The sequence below is a fragment of the Artibeus jamaicensis genome, unplaced genomic scaffold (genome assembly GCF_021234435.1).
Source record: "Artibeus jamaicensis isolate MK-2021 breed Jamaican fruit bat unplaced genomic scaffold, CSHL_Jam_final contig_465, whole genome shotgun sequence".
Taxonomy (NCBI): Eukaryota; Metazoa; Chordata; class Mammalia; order Chiroptera; family Phyllostomidae; genus Artibeus; species Artibeus jamaicensis.
The window spans coordinates 13,760,793-13,780,802 of NW_026521843.1; the positions used below are offsets into that span (position 1 = coordinate 13,760,793).

Below are 20,010 nucleotides of genomic sequence, written 5' to 3' on the forward strand. Positions count from 1 at the left end.
TGGCCTATGGGAGCTCTTAGTACAATTATAGTACCTCTTCTGTGAATTTAAGATTATTTCAAAATTAAAGTAAACACACAACAAAAAACCTCAGCAGTGTGTCTGACTAGTAAATCCTTATGCCTTCCAGGCCCATCTTTGCCTGACAACCATTTGTGTGGCTTTGGGAAATCACTTTCCTTTTTCTGGGTTATCTTTTCCTTATTTCAAGTGGGAGCTTTGGATGTGGCAGAATAATCCCTCTGGTTTTCTAGCCCAAGCAAGTTAGCCCCCTGTGCCCTCCCTCCATCCAGTTGTGAAGAAGGGGCAGGTGCTAAGCACAGGGGTCCCCGGGACTCCGTGCCCTCAGCGGCTTTGCACCCTCTGCCCCTGCCATCCTTGAGCACAGTCCTGGGATCTCCACAGGCAGGTGGTCCCAGTGCTGGTGAATGTTGAAGAGGAGGCCCACTGGAATCATGACCCAGAATCCTAAGCAGCTGGAACCAAGATTCTCAGATGTTAGAGAGTGGTTCATCCGAATCACCTAGAGGTGCTTATTTCAAACGCAGATTCCTGGCAAGCCCTCCAACACTGGCTTAAAAGTCTGGCACTGTTATAAGTCCCTAAGTGGACAGACCAAGCTGTCTCAGAAGCACAAATCCCAACAGGAACTTGGAGCTCCTTGTGTCTCTACCCCATTAACCTTTATAGGCTGTGCTTGTTGCCTCAGGGTTGAAATGTGAGTGCTGCTCCCAGAACAGGCCCGACTCAATCTTTCCCACAAAGTTTGCATTTGTTTCCCCTCTCCTGGCATCCTCTTCCACCAGATATGGGCATGGTCCCCTTCCTTACCTCCTCCAGGAATTTGCTCACCTTCCTAGTCTGGGCCTTAAAACTGCCACCTCCCCCCTCCCATAGTCCGTGGAACTCCCTGTCTCCCTTCTCTGCTTCATCTTTCTTGTCCACACTTACTGCCATCTGATACGCAATATGTTTTTCTTGTGTAACATCTTTCTCCTCCCCCAAGAACGTAAGCACTGTGAGGATACGGACTTCTGTTGTTCTGTGCACTGATGCAACTCCAGCACTTGAAACAATACTTGGAATATGTGCACAGCAGGTGCGAAATAATTTTTGCTCGGTGAAAGAATGTACTTCCAGAAGGTGCATTTGATCTACACAGGAAGAAGAAAGAGGAAGAAGAGAGATGGGTGATGTCTAAATCAGGAAAGCAAAAAATCAATTCCCAGAAATCCCGGAACTTCCAGCCAAGATGGGAGCATAGGTAAACACACTGTGCCTCCTTGCACAACCAAAAGAAGGACAACAACAAATTTAAAAATAAAAACAACCAGAACTGACAGAAAATTGAACTCTATGGATGTCTGCCAACCAAGGAGTGAAAGAAGAAATATCCATCCAGACAGGTAGGAGGGGCGGAGATGGGGCTGTAGGACAGAGAGGACTCTCAGCAGAGCGGCGGCTGGCAGACCCAGCGAGGCACCGGATTGTGGACCGGACAGTCCCACACTTGTGTGCAGATGAACTGGGATGAACAACTGGGGAGCAAGACAGACTGTGCAACTCAGGGTCACAGCACGGGAAAATAAAGCCTCAAAACCTCTGACTGAAAAAACCTGTGAGGGTCGTGGTGTCAGGAGAAACTCCTAGCCTCACAGGAGAGTTAGTTGGAGAAACCCACAGAGTCCTAGAATGTACACAACCCACCCACACGGGAATCAGCACCAGCAGGACCCAGTTTGTTTGTGGGTAGTGGGGGAAGTGACTGAAAGCCAGCCTGGAGGGAGTCTGGGGGTGTGCAGGGCAGAGGGGAATAAAGGAGGGAAAATGGGACAACCGTATTAGCATAATCAATAAAATATATTAAAGAAAAAAAGAGATCCCTAGCCAACTTTCATTTACATCTCCTTAGCCAAAACCATGCACACGGCCACCCACTGCTGCAAGGGAGTCTGGAAAGATGAGTATTTCTAGTTGTGTGCACCTCCCCCCTTAAACAACATTACTTTATAAGTAAGACAGAAGGGAAAAATGAATATTGGAAAGGCAACATGCAGTGTCCACCACCTGGATCTATCCTGATGAGGTAGCAGTGCTGGGAACACTGTCTGAGGGTGATGACGCTGATGCAGGTGAACTGCTGTAAGAAAAGTGGCTGGAATAAGGGTACGAGCTATCCTGGGTGTGGATATACTGGGCATAGACGTCTGTTTGGTTGACTGTCCAGCTCACACTCCCTACACCCTGCCACCCTCATCATCTTTTTTTAAAATTGATTTTAGAGAGAGGGAGAGGGAGACAGAAACATTGATTTGTTGTTCCACTTATTTATGCATTCATTGGTTGATTCTTGCATGTGCCCTGACCAAAGATTGAATCTGCAACCTTGGTGTATTGGGACAATTCTCTCAGCAACTGAGCTAACTGGCCAAGGCCCCTTGCCATCTCTGAGAAATATCTTTATTTGCACCCCTGCCCAGATATATACATGGTTACAGCAGTAGGACTCTTGGAGGCCTTATTCATATTTCATGTTCCCACCACCTGACCCAAACCATTGAATCAGAATCACATGACCATGAATTTGGCACTAAGATGGAGATTCTAAGTCTCTCTGGATGACTGGATCATGTAAACAGAGAGCTGCTGGCAGGCATGTCGTCTGTGTCATGAACTGGAGCAGCTGAGGAAAGAACATGCACGCCACACAGAAAGAAGTGTGGCAAGACAGAGGGGCTCTTTGTGGTGTCTGAGTCCCTGGTAGTGGGCATTCCTGAGTCCTGGTTCTGTTCTTACCCTTGGGGTCCAGTGTATGCTTCTCGTTCTTCTTTTGTTCGGGCGAGCTTAAGCAAACCTTTAGTCATGGCTAAAGAATTCTAACAGACACACCCCGGCTCTAGGCATCTAAAAACAGAAGGAAGTATGTCTGGAGGTCAGGTACCCAGTGTTGGAGGAAGAAGTGAAACATAGCAGCTTCTTTATCAACAGCCCACAAAGGATGGGGCTAGGGGAGAGTTCTTCTGGCCGTTTGCCGAGGTCTAGGAAGCCACTCTTGTCAGCCCCACAAGTGAGCCCACTGCTACTGGGAGGAGTGAGTGCTTTTGAAATGGCCTCTAGGTCAAGGGTCTGAAAATTTGGTTTTACTGCCAAGCCCTCTGCCCATCTGTCCCCGGCTCCCACTTCTTGTAAAACATGTAGGGTGCTATCAGTTTTCCTGAGGTACAGCTGGGCTGGCCAGATAACCCGGCACAGGGCAGAAGGCAGTATGGGTTGTAGAGTCTGGAACTCCACATTCATTACTAATCTTTAGCCAAGGCACAGGCATACCTACTTTTACTGTGTTTTATTGTGCTTCCTAGGTGTTGTATTTTTTTTACCCAAAGGCGAGACCCTCTGTGAGCAAAAAGATTACAATGCGCTTTATTTCAGTCACCTGGAACTGCACCTGCACTATCTCTGAAGTATGCCTACAGTTAATTTTCCCGAATCTCACCCATAAACCAATGGCAGTAACTCCCACCTGGGAAGACAAAATGAGCCTGCGTGTGTAGATCCCCGAACACAACAAAGGGCAAATCCCTCAGACAGCAGAGCCATTCCCGCCCTGGCACCCAGTTGGAAGACAGGGCTGGTGTCTGGCATGGAGGCGGGGAGCCCCTCCTGGAAAACCACCGGCGCCAAAACAATGGTTCACTGCTGGGTGTTGTGCATCAGCCTCGGCTCCGTGCTCTCCCAGGAGTCATTGGCTTTGTGTTGGTTTTTTAGCAGAAGCTACTTTTCATTTCCTACAAGACCTCCCCCGCTATAGGGGGCCAATTGCTAGAACCCAGGGAGAGGGAAATAGAGACCCCCTGGAAAGAGATGAAAGGGGAAGCTAGATTTCAAGTTACTTTAATTCAACACCCACCACGTGGTTTAGACCCATTATTGGCTGTTTTAGCCTCTCTTGGCTGACAAATGGAGGTGCAGACGGGCAGAGCTGCCAAACGCTATTGACGGCTCATCCGGACAGCATCTAGGCAGTTCTAAAATCTGCTAACAGCTCCGAATTAGCTGGGCAGAGACGGCTACCAGAACACGAGCAGCTGCTGTCATAGCTGGCACAGACTTCATTCACACTGGAGCCTGGGACCTGCCCCTCAGCCCTGCTGGGCAGACGGGTCCCTTCATTAAGCAGCCGAGGAGCTGGTAACTGCCCCTTAGGCTCCCCATGCTACTGACCCCACACTGGAAAAACAAGGAAGAGAGAGAAGGGAGAAAATGAAAGAGGGAGTAAAAGTAGTAAGAAACAAAGGGAAGAGAAGGCAGGCAACCAACCGTGTGACGATACTCATTCCTTTATTATCGACTGTGTTAATCTGAACAGGGCCGGGGCCTGCAGGCTGCTGGCAGCACAGAGCTGCAGGTGCATTTCAGCTCAACACACAGGCCTCATCCTAAGCCAAGAAGACAGGGGGCAATGTTTTACATATATATATTTATATATTACATATGTAATATAAGGGCCACCGCATTGTTAGCTGCTGTCCTAAGTAAAGACCATAGCAACAGACGTGGAAATTTGGTCCAATTGAGGCCCTTACTTTGTTAACCAAATGTCTGCTACATCAAAAGGAAAAGGAGAGAGAGAGAAACAGAGAGACTGAGATCCAGCCACCCCAGTAGCCCTGTTCCCAGCATATCTTACACTGAGTGTAGAGTGTCCCCTGTGGATTAAACACACAGACACGCACATACACACACACATACACGAAACCGCAGGCGGGAGCTCCTTCTCTGACCACACCTCGGGCCCAGCTCTCAGACCAGGGGTGGTGAAGTTGGGTGGATTGTGCTGTAAGACTGTGACAGTCACGTGACCAGACATTGCAGAGTTAATGTGTCCAAGTGGTGAAGGGGGGGGGGGGTGACACGTGCTGTTTCATCCACAAACGTGAAAGAGGTCACTGGGAGAGGCTGCTCAATGCAGGCCTGGATGTCCCCGGGCCACCTGGGGCATTTCTACATATGACTTTGTCCCAGCCTCAGCAGGATCTAGTATCTAAATTCTGAGTCTCAAATAATCCCTTGGGCTCTGATAGAAAACGTTATTTCCTTGATGGACAGCAGCAAACAACAACTGAGTTGCCCGACCATCTAGTCTAGTAATTACAGCAGAAATGACAGCATCATTGATTTAAACCCAACCATAGCTTGGTCCTCAGGGCAGAACTGGAAAGGTGTAAAAGGGTTAATTTCCTAATGGAAAGAGAATAATTGCCAGCACCCAACATCAAATTTCAGGCAAAGCAGTCAGTTTTATGCTTTCATCCCAGTGACCAACTTCCTCATATCCTAGGAACTGGAGACTCCCACTACAAGGGCATTTTAAAATCCTGAACCAATGGTGTTCTCTGATGATTACTTCTTTACCCCTCCACCAAAATGCACACTGAAAAAGTAAGTCAATGAAAATTAATCTCTTTTCTTTTTTTGGTAGAAATTTACTTATCACTTAAGATACCTGGAGACATCTCGGGATGCCACAAAGGGAGATGAAGAGTACTTCCCTGGGGCCCAGTTTGCACAATGCTGAAGAAGTTAGTTTTCAACAAAATAGTGCCCAACAAATGTGATTCAGAAACGGGGGGAACAGGTAAAGTTGGCCGATTGCGCCTGGGTCTCCATCTCCTGCGCTTACATGAGGGGGAAGCAACAGGTTCCCATGCCTTTGCTGAGCCAGGGGGACAAGGACATCGATTCCCCGGCACTATGAACTGGGATCGGGGCGGCTGCGGGGAAGACATCTGAAGCAGGCAGGAGCAGCATCTCAGACTCAGGGAGTAGGCTGGACCACTCGCCCACTAAAGTTACTTCTAGGAGGCGCACAGAAACGAAGGGCACTGGAGGGACTTCTCCTGATGGCTGTCACGTTGTCTCACGACTTCCACTTCCTGCAGGTCCTGAGGAAGAGGCAACTGGTCGGTTGGCAAGTCCCACCCCAGGCTTGGGAAAGTGGGCAGGAAGCAGAGATCCGAAGCCATGGATTCTTGGCAAAGCTGAAGGGGGGCTGTGTGGGTGAGGTCTTTTAAGTCCTTGAAAAGGAGCCGGAGAAGCCGACCAGGGTTGTCTGAGGCCCAGAAAGTGCTGGGAGCACTGTCGGGACATCTCCTGTCCTCCGGGGACGCCCAGAATTTTTCTAGTCCCAGAAAGTGCTTCGGAGCTGCTCACATCAGCACAGGAGGAGATGGAGGATGTGGAGACAGGTCGAAGAAGTCCTCTCTTCTCAGGCACTGGCCACCCTCCTTTCTGGGGGCAGCTGACAGCGAGGAGCTTGAAGTCTGACTGGGGATCTCCAGTCAGCAGGAAAGGAGGCTACGCAGTCACTGGGCAGGCTCAGCCGAGGGCCTCTCCCCCACACTAACTGAGCTCCGCGAATAAATAACATTAATTAAATAAAGGAGGCTAAGAAGAGCGAGCAGAGGCACGGTCTGCCAGCTCGCACCCCCTCACACACACGAACACGCACATGCGCACACACACGCGCACCAAGCGGCGGATGAGATGATCCAGAGCTGGCTTCCCATCCCGGGAGTCGGCCAGACCGGCAGCCAGACTGAAGGTTGTCACTCGTGGTCTAGCACTGTCACAGGGCGTAGAGCAGCGGAGGCCAGTGAGGCATGTGTGGTGGTGGAGGGTGGAGGCCGCTGAGGACTCTGGCACCTGCGCGGGGTGGGGACGAGGTGGGTGATAGGGAAAGCTGGGAACTTGCAGGAAAGCGAGCACTGAGGACTGGCCACCCCCACGCCCTGTTGCTGTGGAAACGCCTCTGCCACCGCCCGCCTCCCATCCTGAGCCCCGCCCCCACCCTGAGCCCCGCCCTCTCTGACCCCACGGTACTGACCAGGATCGGGACTTCCGGACTTTCGAGGTGGAAGGTCTTTCTAAAAAGCTGTCCAGCCGCATGAGCCTCTCCATGTGCAGAGCTCGGGGATCTTGTTCTTGGTCGTGAGAAAATTCCATTTCAAAGACAGCGGGAGGGGACACATCCAACTCCAAAAACATTATGTTTTCAGCCTGTGGTAGGAGGATCATGCCAGACCTGAGTACTGGTCCAGTACCTTCCAGGCCCTCAGTAAATATTGGGGGGAGCAGGGACGATAAGGTAGGGAGAGGAAGCAAAGGCTGTAAGCATCCCCCCCCTTGGGATCTCTCCCCTCCCCACTTCCACTGCCCAGCTTCTTACCCTGTACCTGGGGTGGGACCCCATTGCCATGGCAACCCGAGCATACTGGCTGATAGGCCTCTTGTAGCCCACTGCGGACGTGGGCCGCTTCTTCATTTGGCTGTTATTGCTGCGGGGAAGAGGCTGCGTTAGGATGGGCTTCCTTCAGACACAAAGGGGAGATGCTATCCTGAGGAAGTCAGTATTACTTGTGTAGACAGGAGGCCCTGAAGACTGCAGGCTCTGGAATTTTCTCTTTGCTCTAACACAAGCTGACAACTCAAACTAATAGAAGGAGGCACACGTTTCTTCAATTATTTTCCCAGTAGAAAAGGGATGACTGAGGATTGGAATGAAAAAAGCAAATTCAATCTTACTTTAGTTTTCAGATTCATGTACTAATTTCACATACCACACAAAACCACTGATGGTTAGTGGTTCTGCTTTTCATTTTCCTCCACAGGACTTAGCACAACGAGATGACTAAAAACTCAGGATTGAAATGCAAGGGTCCCGAAATAACCAAAACGATCTCGGAAAAGAGCAAGATGGAGGACTCACATTCCCCAGTTTGAAAACTCACGACAAAGCCGGAGGGGCAGCAAGGCCGTGTGCTTCCGGCACATGGACAGAGAAGTCTATCAGTGGACTAGAACCGAGAGTCTAGAACAAACTGCCATATTCCCCGGAACTGATTGTAAGGGCACCAAGACCATTTAATGGAGAAAAAAAAAACAGTCTCTTCACCAAAAGACAGAGGGACAGGTGGACATGCGCAGGCAAAAAAAATAAAACTGAAACCCTACCTTGCACCAAATATAAAAATTAAGCCCAAATGGATCATAGATGTAAATGTAAAGCTCTATCTTACAAAACTCTGAATAAAACATAGTAGTACAAAGAACACACAGGAAGGACCCATGGACATGGACAACGGTCAGGGGACTGACTACAGAAATGGGGGCGGACTGGGTGGAGGCAGATGAAGGGGGAAAAAGTGGGATAACTGTAACAGCATAAAAAATAAAATATTTTTTAAATTAAACACAGTAGTAAAATTTTATGATCTTAGATTATGTAATGGTTTCTTAGCTATAACATCAAAAGCTCAAGCAACTAAAGAAAAAGATAAATAGGACTTCATGAAAACTAAAAACTTTTGTGCTTCAAAGGACATCATAAAGAAAGTGAAAAGATAATCTACAAAATGAGAGAAAATATTTGCAAATCACATATCTGATAAGGGACTTTTATTCAGAATCTACAGATAACTTTTACAAATCAACAACAAAAAAGACAAATGACCCAATTTAAAAAAGGACAAAGCGCTGGCCAGTGTGGCTTGGTGGGTTGGGCGTGTCCAGCAAACTGAAAGATTGCCCCTTTGATCCCCGGTAGGGTTACATTCCCAGGCTGGGCGGGGGTCGGTCCCAGTCGGGTACCTGCAAGAGGCAACTGATCAATGTGTCTGTCTCACATCGATATTTCTCTCCATTGCTGTCTCCCTCTCTTCCCCTCTCTCTGGAATCAGTAAAAGAAACAAATAAATAAAAACGAACAAAAAATTTGAATAGCCATTTCTCCAAAGAAGATATACAGTGGCCAATAAGCACATAAAAAGATGCTGAACATCATTAGTCATTAGAAAGATGCAAATCAGAACCACTTCACACCCACTAAAATGACTGTAATCAAAGAAGACGTACAATAATACACGCTGGTGAGGATGTAGAGAAATTGGAACCCTCATTGTTAGGAGGAATGTAAAATGGTGCAGCTGCGTTGGAAAACAGTTTGGCAGTTACTCAAAAAGTTAAACATAGCCCTGGCTGCCATGGCTCAGTGGATTGAACACGGTTCTGCAAACCACAGGGTCACCGGTTCCATTCCCACGCAGGGCATGTGCCTGGGTACGTGTGAGAGGCAACCACGCATTGATATTTCTCTCCCTCTCTTTCTCCCTCTCTTCCCTCTCTCTCAAAATGAATGAATAAAATCGTTTAAAAAGAAAGTTAAACACAGAGTGACCATAAAAACCAGCACTTCCACTTCTAGGTATTTATTCAAAAGAATTTATAACATGTCCCCACACAAAATCTGTACACAAGTATTCACAGCAGCATTATTCATGATAGCCAAAACCCAAATGCCCAGCAACCGATGAATGAGAAAACAAACACAGCATACTCACAGGGTGGAGTGTTACTCAGCAGTACAAAGGGGTGAAGTACTGGAACAGCTGCCATATGAATGAACCTTGAAGACGCTGTGCTAAGTGAGAGAATCCAGACACCAAAGACTACGTATTGTATGATTCCATTTATATAAAATGTCCATAACACGCAAATCCATACAGACAGAAAGCATACTGGAGGTTGCCCAGGGCTGGGGCACTGGGAGAACGAGGAGTGACTGGGGAGTGACTGCCAGTGGGGACAGGTTTCCTTTTGGAGTGATTATGAGTGATTTTAAAAATTATCTTTATGCCTTTCTACAATATCTAAATGTTTTACAATGAATATGTATAACTTTATACCTAATGAATTATTTCAAACATTAAGAAAAGTATAGAAAGTTATATATATATCTGTATGTCTACCATCCAGTTTTGTCAAATCTTTTTTTGAAAATTGATTTGAGAGAGAAACATTGATTTATTGTCCTACTTATTTATGCACTCATTGGCTTATTCTCTCATGTGCCCTGACCGAAGATCGAGTCTGCAGCCTTGGTGAACTGGGATGACACTCTAACCAACTGAGCCACCCGGCCAAGACTCAACTTTGTCAAATCTTAACATTTTGTTATACTTACACCAAATGAAAACTGGGACAACTAACTGTAATAGAATAACAATAAAATACTTTTTAAAAAAGAAATAAAATATAGACATAGTTTTGTTTTCTTCCCCAGAGTTAATCATTCTTCTTGAGTTTGGTGCTTATCAATGTCATGCAAGTTTTTTTGTAACACTTTATTTGTTTTTAGAGAGCTAGGAAGGGAGGGAGAAAGAGAGGGAAAGAAACGTTAATGTGCAAAAGATACATCAACCAGAGGACTTCCGCCAAGATGGAGGCATAGGTGGATGTGCCGTGCCTTCTCACACAACCAAGATTAGAGAAAACTAAATATTAGCAACAGAAAACACAGCCAGAACACAGAAAATTGAACTTTTCGGAAGTCCGTTAACAACAAATTCTTCAGCCTGACCGGTAAGGGGCGAAACCAGCGGCTGGCGGAGCAGGGTTGCACAGGAAAACTCGGTCAGACGGGCTCAGGTGCGGAATCCAGGCGCAGGGTTGGACCCAGTGAGCAACCGCGGGAGCAACCAGGCGAGCGACCGCGGGGGAGACAGCCGGGCCGGGGCTGCGTGTTAACTGAGGTCGCGCATTTGTGCGCGGGTGGACAGGCGAGGGAGTGGGCGATTGGACCGGGCCGGCAGGTCCCCACGGCAAGTGGCAGTGGAGGGCGCCGCCATTTCCCTGCTCTGACCCCACCTCCACATACAGCGTCATAACCCAGCGACTCTGAGCGGCCCGGCCCAGGTGAACCACCTAAGGCACTGCTCCTCCGCACCCAGCTGTGAGAAATGGCAGAGGGGGTCGCCATTTCCCCGCTCGGGCCACGCCCCCACATACAGCGTCACAACCCAGCAACCTGGGAATCCAAGGCACCACTTCTTAAAGGGCCCGAACAGACCAAGAATGGCGCAGGAGGATCTCAGAGCCCCAGAAATAAATCTAAGCGATGAAGAAATAGCAAATCTCACAGACGCACAGTTTAAAACATTGGTTATCAAGATCCTCACAGAACTGGTTGATTATACGGACAAATTAGACAAATATATGAAGGCGAAACTAATTGAAATGAATGGAATTGCACAGGACACCAATAGCAATGAAAAGGAAACTGGGACTCAAATCAATGGAGTGGACCAGAAGAAAGCAAATTATGGCCAAACAGAAAAGAGTCAAGAAGCAAGAATTCAAAGAAATGAGGAGAGTCTTAGGAACCTCCAGGACATCTTTAAACGCTCCAACATCCGAATTATAGGGGTACCAGAAGGGGGAAAGGCACAGCCACCAGTGGAAAACTTATTTGAACAAATAATAAAGGAGAATTTCCCCAATCTGGCAAAGGAAATAGACTTCCAGGAAATCCAGGAAGCTCAGAGAGTCCCAAAGAAGTTGGACCCAAGAAGGAACACACCAAGGCACATCGTAATTACATTAGCCAAGATAAAAATGAAGGAGAGAATCCTAGAAGCAGCAAGAGCTAAGGGGACAGTCACCTACAAAGGAGTCCCCATCAGACTGTCAGCTGATTTCTCAAAAGAGACCTTACAGGCAAGAAGGGGCTGGAAAGAGGTATTCCAAGTCATGAAATCTAAAGACCTACAACCAAGATTGCTCTATCCAGCAAAACTTTCATTTAAAATGGAAGGACAGATAAGGTGCTTCTCAGATAAGATCAAATTCAAGGAGTTCATCATCACCAAGCCCTTATTATATGAAATGTTAAAGGGACTTATCTAAGAAAAAGAAGTTAAAGAAACATGAACAGTGAAAGGACAACAAACTCACAGTTATTAACAACCACACCTAAAACGAAAGCAAACTAAAAGGACAGCTAGATCAGGAGTGGAAACATAGAAATGAAGATCTCAAGGAGGGTTAGCAACAGGGGAGTGGGAGGAGGAGAAGGGGGGAGAAGGTACAGAAAATAAGTAGCATAGACAGTAGATAGAAAATAGATGGGGGGGGCAAGAATAGCATGGGAAATATAGAATCTAAAGGACTTGAGACACATGGTCATAAACTAAAGGGGGGGTGATGGTGGGGATGGGGGGTAGGGTGGAGGGGAATAAAGGGGGAATAGAACAACTGTAACAGCATAATCAATAAAAAATTAAAAAAAAAAAAAGATGACACTCAAAAAAAAAAAAAAGATACATCAACCAATTGCTTTTCTCACACTTCCAACTGGGGACCTGGCCTGCAACCCGGCATGTGCCCTGACTGGGAATTGAAACTGTGACCTTTTGGTTTCCAGGCCAGCACTCAGTCCGCTGAGCCACACCAGCCAGGACTAGATTACTAAAGTTTAACTATATATTGAGTGTTTTAAGGTTTTAATACAGCAACATACATACACACATATATACATCACATGTATATACACACACATATATATATATAATATATATATTCTCTTCTTGATGGATATCTAGGTTGATTCCCCCCTCCCCCCATTAAACACAGTGCTGTTGTGAACATTCTGTACAGGTATCTTTAAGTACATACTCAACAGTTACCCCGGAGTACATACCCAGGAAAGGAAGGTCGGTTGTGTGGTATGTGCATTTCGACTTTACTAGATATTGCCAAAGGGCTTTTCAAAGTGGTTCCCACTGCCAGTGAGAGTTTCCACTGCCCAGTATCCTGGCCAACTCATGGTATGTCAGCCTTTTCACTTCCAGCAATTTGATGTGTGACATGTTATTTTTATTATTAAAAACAAACAACAAAAAAAGATAGAATAAAAAAGTTATTTCCTTTAAGAAAAGAAATAATCCAGGTTTGGGAGGAAGACAGCCCGGGCGCGAATGCCGACCCTGAGAGCCCTGTGACCTGGGGAAGGGGCGCCCCTCCCGCCTCAGCTGCCTCAGCCCAGTCCTCCAGAATGGCCTGGAGGAGATAGCATAAACACCAGGCACACCACCGCTGCGGGGGTGATTTATTCGCAATGCCACTTGCTCATTTCAAGCAGGGATACAAATGAGCAATAAAAGATGCCAAAAGGCAGACAGTTAGGAGACAGAAGAGGAGATGAAACAGGCCAGTGATTCAGACAGGACGCTCTGTCCTTGACGAGCAGAACAGGCCGTGCAGGGGCCTGGGGGACCAGGCCTGCCTTCTGCAGGGGAGAGAATCAAGAACATTCTTGTAGTTTGTTTTATCAAGGGTAAAAAAGAGTGCTGGGCCCACTTGGGGTCCCTGCTGACTCCTCTTTACAGGTGAAGACAGGAAAGGATGAGGCTGTGGAAGCCCCACCTCTTGGGCCCGGGAGGCTGTATTGTGGAGAAGGCCACCTCCGAGACAGCTGAGGGCAGGGGGAGGTTTAGGAGAATAGTTAACTTATTGTTTATGAGGGGAGCCAACATATCCCATTTGAATTTGACAACAACCTCCTGAGGTATGGACAGAGCAGGATACCATGCTGCCTTTTGTGTTCAAGGTCATCCAATTAGGAAGAGATTTGGAACTGAACCTTTGCAGATACTCTTTTTAGGGTGCTGTCCTGTCTCTGAGGAGGACGTGCGAACCGGCCTGGGGCTGAAGTGCGTCTTGAGGGCCACAGGCTCTGGGAACAAGACAGAAGGACAGGGCTGGGCGAGTAGAGCAGTGGATCAGTGTGAACTGGCAGCCTGACCCAACAAAGATGCCAGGGCTATTCTGGGTGGCATGGGGGGAGGGGAGGGGAGTCTGTAATTGGAACAGCACACTCCCCATCTACTCCCTCTTCTGCCCCAGGCCTACTTTCTGAGACCGAATTCTCAGTAGTGAGCAGGCTGTGGCTGAGAGCCCGGGGAGGAGGCCTGGCTGCATGTATCTGCCCCTCCCTACAGCGACCTCGAGCAACAGTCAGCGTGCACTTAGTAGGCCCTAAGAGCTCTCCTGGGACTCTCCCTCCAGATGGCTGCTATCACTGTTTGGTTTGTTTTTTTCCCCTTAATATTAAAAAGTCACTCTTGGCTCCAGCTCGGGGGGCTGACTCCCTTCTCATAACCAGCTCTGTCCAATCACCCCCTTTCCTCTCCTGTTCTGAAAACAGGGCACCCAGCGGCCCAGAGTGTGTTTTCCTCCCAGGTCCTGCACGTGCACCTGCCTCAGCACCTCAGACCTTTCCCCCTGCACCCAGGTTCCCCCACCCCCCATCAGCCATCCCCTTGCAGCGCTCCCCTCCCTGCAGGTCTGAACACTCACCCTTCTCATTTCCCTTCACGACACTGCCCCTCCTCCCGCCCAGGGCAGCTGATGTGCCTCCCAGCTTCTCACAGGCCCATGAATAAATCTAGGGACCAAGTTACTGAGGTCAAATTTGTCTCTATAATGAAACCAGTGAAACTTTCTATCCGGATTCTATTTACAGCCAGGAATGCTCTCTCGTTAAACTTGGAGGTAGCCTGAATAGAAAATTAAAAGGAAAAACAAAAAACAACAAGCTAAACTGCCTTTCTAGGGCACTTTTAAGGATGAAGGCCGACTGGTTTCTCTGGCGTCCCCATAATTGTCATATTGGTTTACCGGTGTGATGCGACCACTTATCAATCACCTCTTCTGTGCCAGGTGTAGGCTCGGAGTCTCACACACACAGCCTCAACCCAAACAGTCCTGCGGGATACACATGTTACCCCAACTTTACAGATGAAGAAACTTGGGTTCAGAGAGGTTGGGAAACCTTCTCAAGGCCAGCAGTAAGGGGCAGAGCAGGGACCAGAATTCAGGGTGTTCTAAATCCAAATTCCAGTCTCTTTCGATCACTCCATGATGCCGGTGAAAGGCACCCGGGGCGGCCGGGCCGCACAGCCAAAGGGCTGGCATTGCAGATAGGATGCTGGGAGCTACATGTAAACCGTGGGCTACAGAACCTTAGAAGATAACTTCGTGTACACACAATTAAAAGTAAAAAGTCATACTTGAAAAATAATTATTGCTAGAGCAGGTGAAAAAATATTTTTTCAAAGTAACATGAAGGCAAAATTGTTCATGATTACGGAAGGCACCTCACCCACCTGAAGTTACCCTGCACCAGCAAGAGGCCACATAGAGATGGAGAGAAAACAGAGAAAGGGAGGGACTTCCAAAATCGGTGGGTATGGGTGTGTTTAGAGCTGCTTGGCAACAGCCCCTTGTTTTAGCAACAGGCCGGGGAGAGTGTGGGGGGCAGACACTTGCTGCTAGAGGAGAAATACACTTTTCCAACAAGAGTTCTCTAAAGGGACAGCGTGACAACAGGTACTAACTTCAAGGCCCTGACTAGTTAAATGTGCTTTGGGAAGAAAGTTTCTCAGCCCTGATTAAGTTATACTGCCAATGGTGGGACCCGAGGCTGAGGGCAGGCACCTCCCCTTCCGGGGAGGCAGCTAGTTCTGCTGCTTGACCCCACGGTTCCCCCACCCACAGGGGGAAGCCGCACCCAACGATGGCCCCACCCCCAGGCTTCCTCTGTGACAGGAGGGAATGGGGCAAATGATCTCAGAGACCGGGCCAGCCTCTCTTGCACCATGAAGCTACCCTCTGGCTCTCTGAGCTGAGTCAGAGCCGCAATGGGAATTCCAACTGTGAGAGAACTGTTTTCACTTTATTTTAACTACCAACTGCTACTTTTAAAAAAGTAATTAAAATTTTTGTTTCATATAAAATCTTCCTAGGTCTATTTTTTCTTGTGCATTTTTTTGGTGATTTTAATAGAAGCTCTGAGATAAATATTATTTATTGTGGTTGTCAGTCACAGCAAATGGTCAGTCACATTAAAAAAGAAAAAATGCACAGCAGTGAGTCACAACTGCATGGAGCTGATCACCTGGTGTTTGTTCATAAGTCTTTTGGGAGTAATTTATATATTAGAGTGTTTTTCTTAGAGAAATCTATAATAACTGTTTATACCACTTGTGTTTGAGTGTGGTAGAGAACACTGATACGTCCGAACTGCCTTAATACCTTTACCCTTACCAGCTCTATTTGATACTTTCTGTACAGAATACATGCTCTGTGTGTATTCTGAGCAGGTCCAAACATATAAAATAGCATGGTCAAGTTGTGAATATACTTAATCATGATTTTTAAAAACTTATAAATATATTTCTATCTTTACATGTCCAACATGAAATGTTTAGGGGGCACAGTCCTTTGGGACGCAGCTAGAAGTACCACGAACACAGACCCGCAAACGCAGGCTGGGAGCAACTCCGGACAATACCCGAAACCTGATTCTTCCCAAGGAGTCACAGAGGAGAAAACACTACAGAGGGAGCTAAAGTAAGAAGCGTTTGAGGAGTAAAGAGAGTTTTCTGGTTTTCCCGTGGCAAAGAAAACACTCCCTGCCTCTTTCCTTGTGTTACCTTCCTCCAGCAAGAAGGACGGTGGCGGGGTCAGAGGAGAGGAAGGGTGGTGGGGAGGGGCACTGCAGACGCGCATCCGTGTCTGGTCCGACCTGTTGCCGGTGGGTTCTCTGAGATGCACGTACAAGCATAGGTTCACCTCTAAAGCAGAAGGGAGGGGCTGGAGAAGGCAACCGTCACACCATGAACAAAGATATCTGTCCATTTTGGGTCTAGTCTACCTATTATTTAAAATGTGCTATTTTAAGATAGCTGTTTTACTTTAAAAAATCTGTGAATAGTTTTTCAGCGTACGCAAACCATTTTACTTTTGCAAAAAAGGAAGTTATTTAAAAGGTTATTTAACTTAAAAGTTATTTGAGTTCTTTACAAGAGAGTAAGCTTTAAAAAAAAACAGAAATAAAGAATGGAAATTTTTAATCATCAAGCAGAAAGCTCAGCTTCAGGAAAAGCACCCGTCATGCTTTCAAGTTGGGACTGTGTGCCTGAGGTGGCCAAGCCAAAACCACAGGGGCCACATTTTGAGAAGCGAATAAACTCTGAAGCACGAAACTACAAAACTCAAATCATGATCCCTTCTCAGCTCCAGAATAAAGGACTAAAGAGGCATGATAAATGCAATGCGTCACCTCAAGTGGGTGGGCAGGGAGGCGGGGGACAGGCACCGCCACGCAGGGTATTACTGGTTCTGGCGAAAGCGGAATATTGCCCACATAATACAGCAGTGCTGTCAATACACATTTCCAGAATTTGATGATTGTACTGTGGTTATGTAAGATAATGTCCCCATTGTTAGGAAACACAAGTAAGGGGCCAGGACATCTTCAACTTAATCTCAAATGGTGGGGTTGGGGGGATGGGGAATTAAAGCAAGAGGTGGCAAAATATGAATCAGTGAATTTTTCATGAAGGGTATATGCAAATGCTTGGTATTATTCTCGAAATTCTTATTTTTCAAAATAAAAACTTTAAAAACGCATGCCTTCTCAGATTCTCTCTCACTCCATATCCAACCAATATAAAGAAATTCCGGGACTTCCGCCAAGATGGAGGTTTAAGGTGGATGTGCCATGCCTCCTCACACAACCAAGTTTAGGGACAACTAAATATTAGCATCAGAAAACACAACCAGAACACGGAAAACTGAACTTTTCGGAAGTCCGCTAACAACAAATTCTTCGGCCCGACCGGTAAGGGGCGAAACCAGCGTCGGGTGAGGAGTTACAAAGGAGGGCTCGATCGACCCGGGTGCGGAATCCAGACACGCGAATCCAGTCACACGGGTTCCAAACCCAGGATTGGACCTAGTGAGCGACCGAGCGGCCCACCGGGTGAGCGACTACGGAGGAGTCAGTGGGGAGGCGCTGGCAGCGAGTTGACTGTGGTTGCCTGGTTGCGAGCGGGCGAGGGAGTGAGCGCTTGGACCCACGGCGGCGCCATTTCCCGCTCTGACCACGCCCCCACATACAGCGTCACAACCCAGCGACCTGGGAATCCAAGGTGCCGCTCCTCCCACTTAAAGGGCCAGAACAGACCAAAAATGTCGCAGGGAGACCTCAAAGCCCCAGAGATAAATCTAAGTGACGAAGAAATAGCAAATCTCTCAGACGCACAGTTTAAAACACTGGTCATCAGCTTCCTCACAGATCTGGTGGACTATAGCCACAAATTAGAGAAACATATGAAGGCTAAATTAAGGGAAATGAATGGAATTCCACAGGAAAACCATAGAGATGAAAAAAAAACTGGGACTCAAATCAATGGAGTGGACCAGAAGGAAGAAGAAAAAAATCATCAAACAGAAAGGAATGAAGAAATAAGAATTCAGAAAAATGAGGAGAAGCTTAGGAACCTCCAGGACATCTATAAACGCTCCAATATCCGAATTATAGGGGTACCAGAAGGGGGAAAGACACAACCACCAGTGGAAAAACTATTTGAACAAATAATAAAAGAAAATTTCCCCAATCTGGCAAAGGAAATAGACTTCCAAGAAATCCAAGAAGCCCAGAGAGTACCAAAAAGTTGGACTCAAGAAGAAACACACCAAGGCATATCATAATTACATTAGCCAAAATTAAAATGAAGGAAAGAATCCTGGAAGCAGCAAGAGCTAAGGGGACAATCACCTACAAAGGAGTCCCCATCAGGCTGTCAGCAGATTTCTCAAAAGAGACCTTACAGGCAAGAAGGGGCTGGAAAGAAATATTCCAAGTCATGAAATCTAAAGACCTACAACCAAGATTGCTCTATCCAGCAAAACTTTCATTTAGAAGGGAAGGACAGATAAGGTGCTTCTCAGATAAGACCAAATTCAAGGAGTTCATCATCACCAAGCCCTTATTATATGAAATGTTAAAGGGACTTATCGAAGAAAAAGAAGTTAAAGAAACATGAACACTGAAAGGACAACAAACTCACAGTTATTAACAACCACACCTAAAACGAAAGCAAACTAAAAGGACAGCTAGATCAGGAGTGGAAACATAGAAATGAAGATCTCAAGTAGGGTTAGCAACAGGGGAGTGGGAGGAGGAGACGGGGGGAGAAGGTACAGAAAACAAGTAGCATAGACAGTAGATAGAAAATAGATGGGGGGGCAAGAATAGTATGGGAAATATAGAACCTAAAGGACTTGAGACACATGGACATAAACTAAAGGGGGGTAATGGTGGGGTTGGGGGGGCAGGGTGGAGGGGAATGAAGGGGGAATAGAACAACTGTAACAGCATAATCAATTAAAAAAAAATAAATAAATTTATTTAAAAAAAAAAAAAAAAAAAAAAAAAAGAAATTCCTCCACCTGGAAACTTGAAGCTATAAGGAACGTTTCTAAGCAGAAGCCTCACTAGCATTTCCTTCCAGCAGAGGGCGCTAGAGTAGTAATTTTAAAACTACTTGGCTTCCTTGCTGGAAGCCTCACCTGGAAGCTTTAAAAAAAAATTGGTCTTGAGATCCTCCGAAAATCCTTTAAATTAGACTCTTTGAAGCCCAACTTACAGGTGATTCTAGCTTCAGCCAGGGTGGAGAATCTCTGCTGTAGATGCTGCATTACTGTGGGCTCCACTTAGATTGGATAGGTGGATTTTAAGTCCAAAGTGACACCATTGAAAAGTCTTCTGCTCGTGAACTTGCCACTTACAAACGTGCTTGGTGTCACCGTGGGTAGGACCAGCCTTTCAGAAGGTAGATGAAGCAGGCATCTGATGCCCAGTGAGAAGCTATAGACCTACACAGCTAGCTTCCCACCTCAGTTTTGGGGAGATTCTTACCCTATCCTGCCATGAATATTTCTAGGATTGAGAGAGCAAAGAATCTCTGGAAAAGTGCATTGGTATTCAGCCTCCTAAATGCCTTTATATACAGATTTTCAATTAAGGGACCATGGTCCAGCTGAGTGAGGAGGCAGTCACTCTGTTGGGTTTGAATGTGTGGCTTTGTTCTTCATGGCCACCAGTAGAGGGAGCTGCACACCCAGCCAACGGACGCAAACAGTACCTAAGGGCTGGGATGTGGAAACAGGTGGAAATGCTGAATCACAGAGCTGGGTGAGGCTTTAAAGATGAGACACACCTCTATCTCCTGATCTACTTACTTCTCTGTATTCCCCACCAGACTTGGGTGCTGACCGTGTTTCATTGACCTTCTGTCTGCAGAGTCCCCCACAGTGCCCAACAAACAG

At 46.9% G+C, this 20,010-nt stretch overlaps 1 protein-coding gene across 3 annotated transcripts in view; it reads right to left on the reverse strand.

Annotated features, from left to right (window-relative positions):
- Nucleotides 1–4,337: 4,337 nt before the first annotated feature.
- The window catches only part of KIF3C (kinesin family member 3C), a 48,993-nt gene continuing 33,320 nt past the window's right edge, over nt 4,338–20,010 (reverse strand). For all 3 annotated transcript variants that reach the window (XM_053667081.1, XM_053667082.1, XM_037146717.2), the window contains exons 7-9: nt 7,226–7,334; nt 6,884–7,056; nt 4,338–6,702 (exon numbers count right to left, since the gene is read on the reverse strand). In XM_053667081.1, the coding sequence (XP_053523056.1) occupies nt 6,606–6,702; nt 6,884–7,056; nt 7,226–7,334 (379 nt within the window). In that variant the 3' untranslated portion in view covers nt 4,338–6,605. The remainder of the gene's footprint in view (nt 6,703–6,883; nt 7,057–7,225; nt 7,335–20,010) is intronic.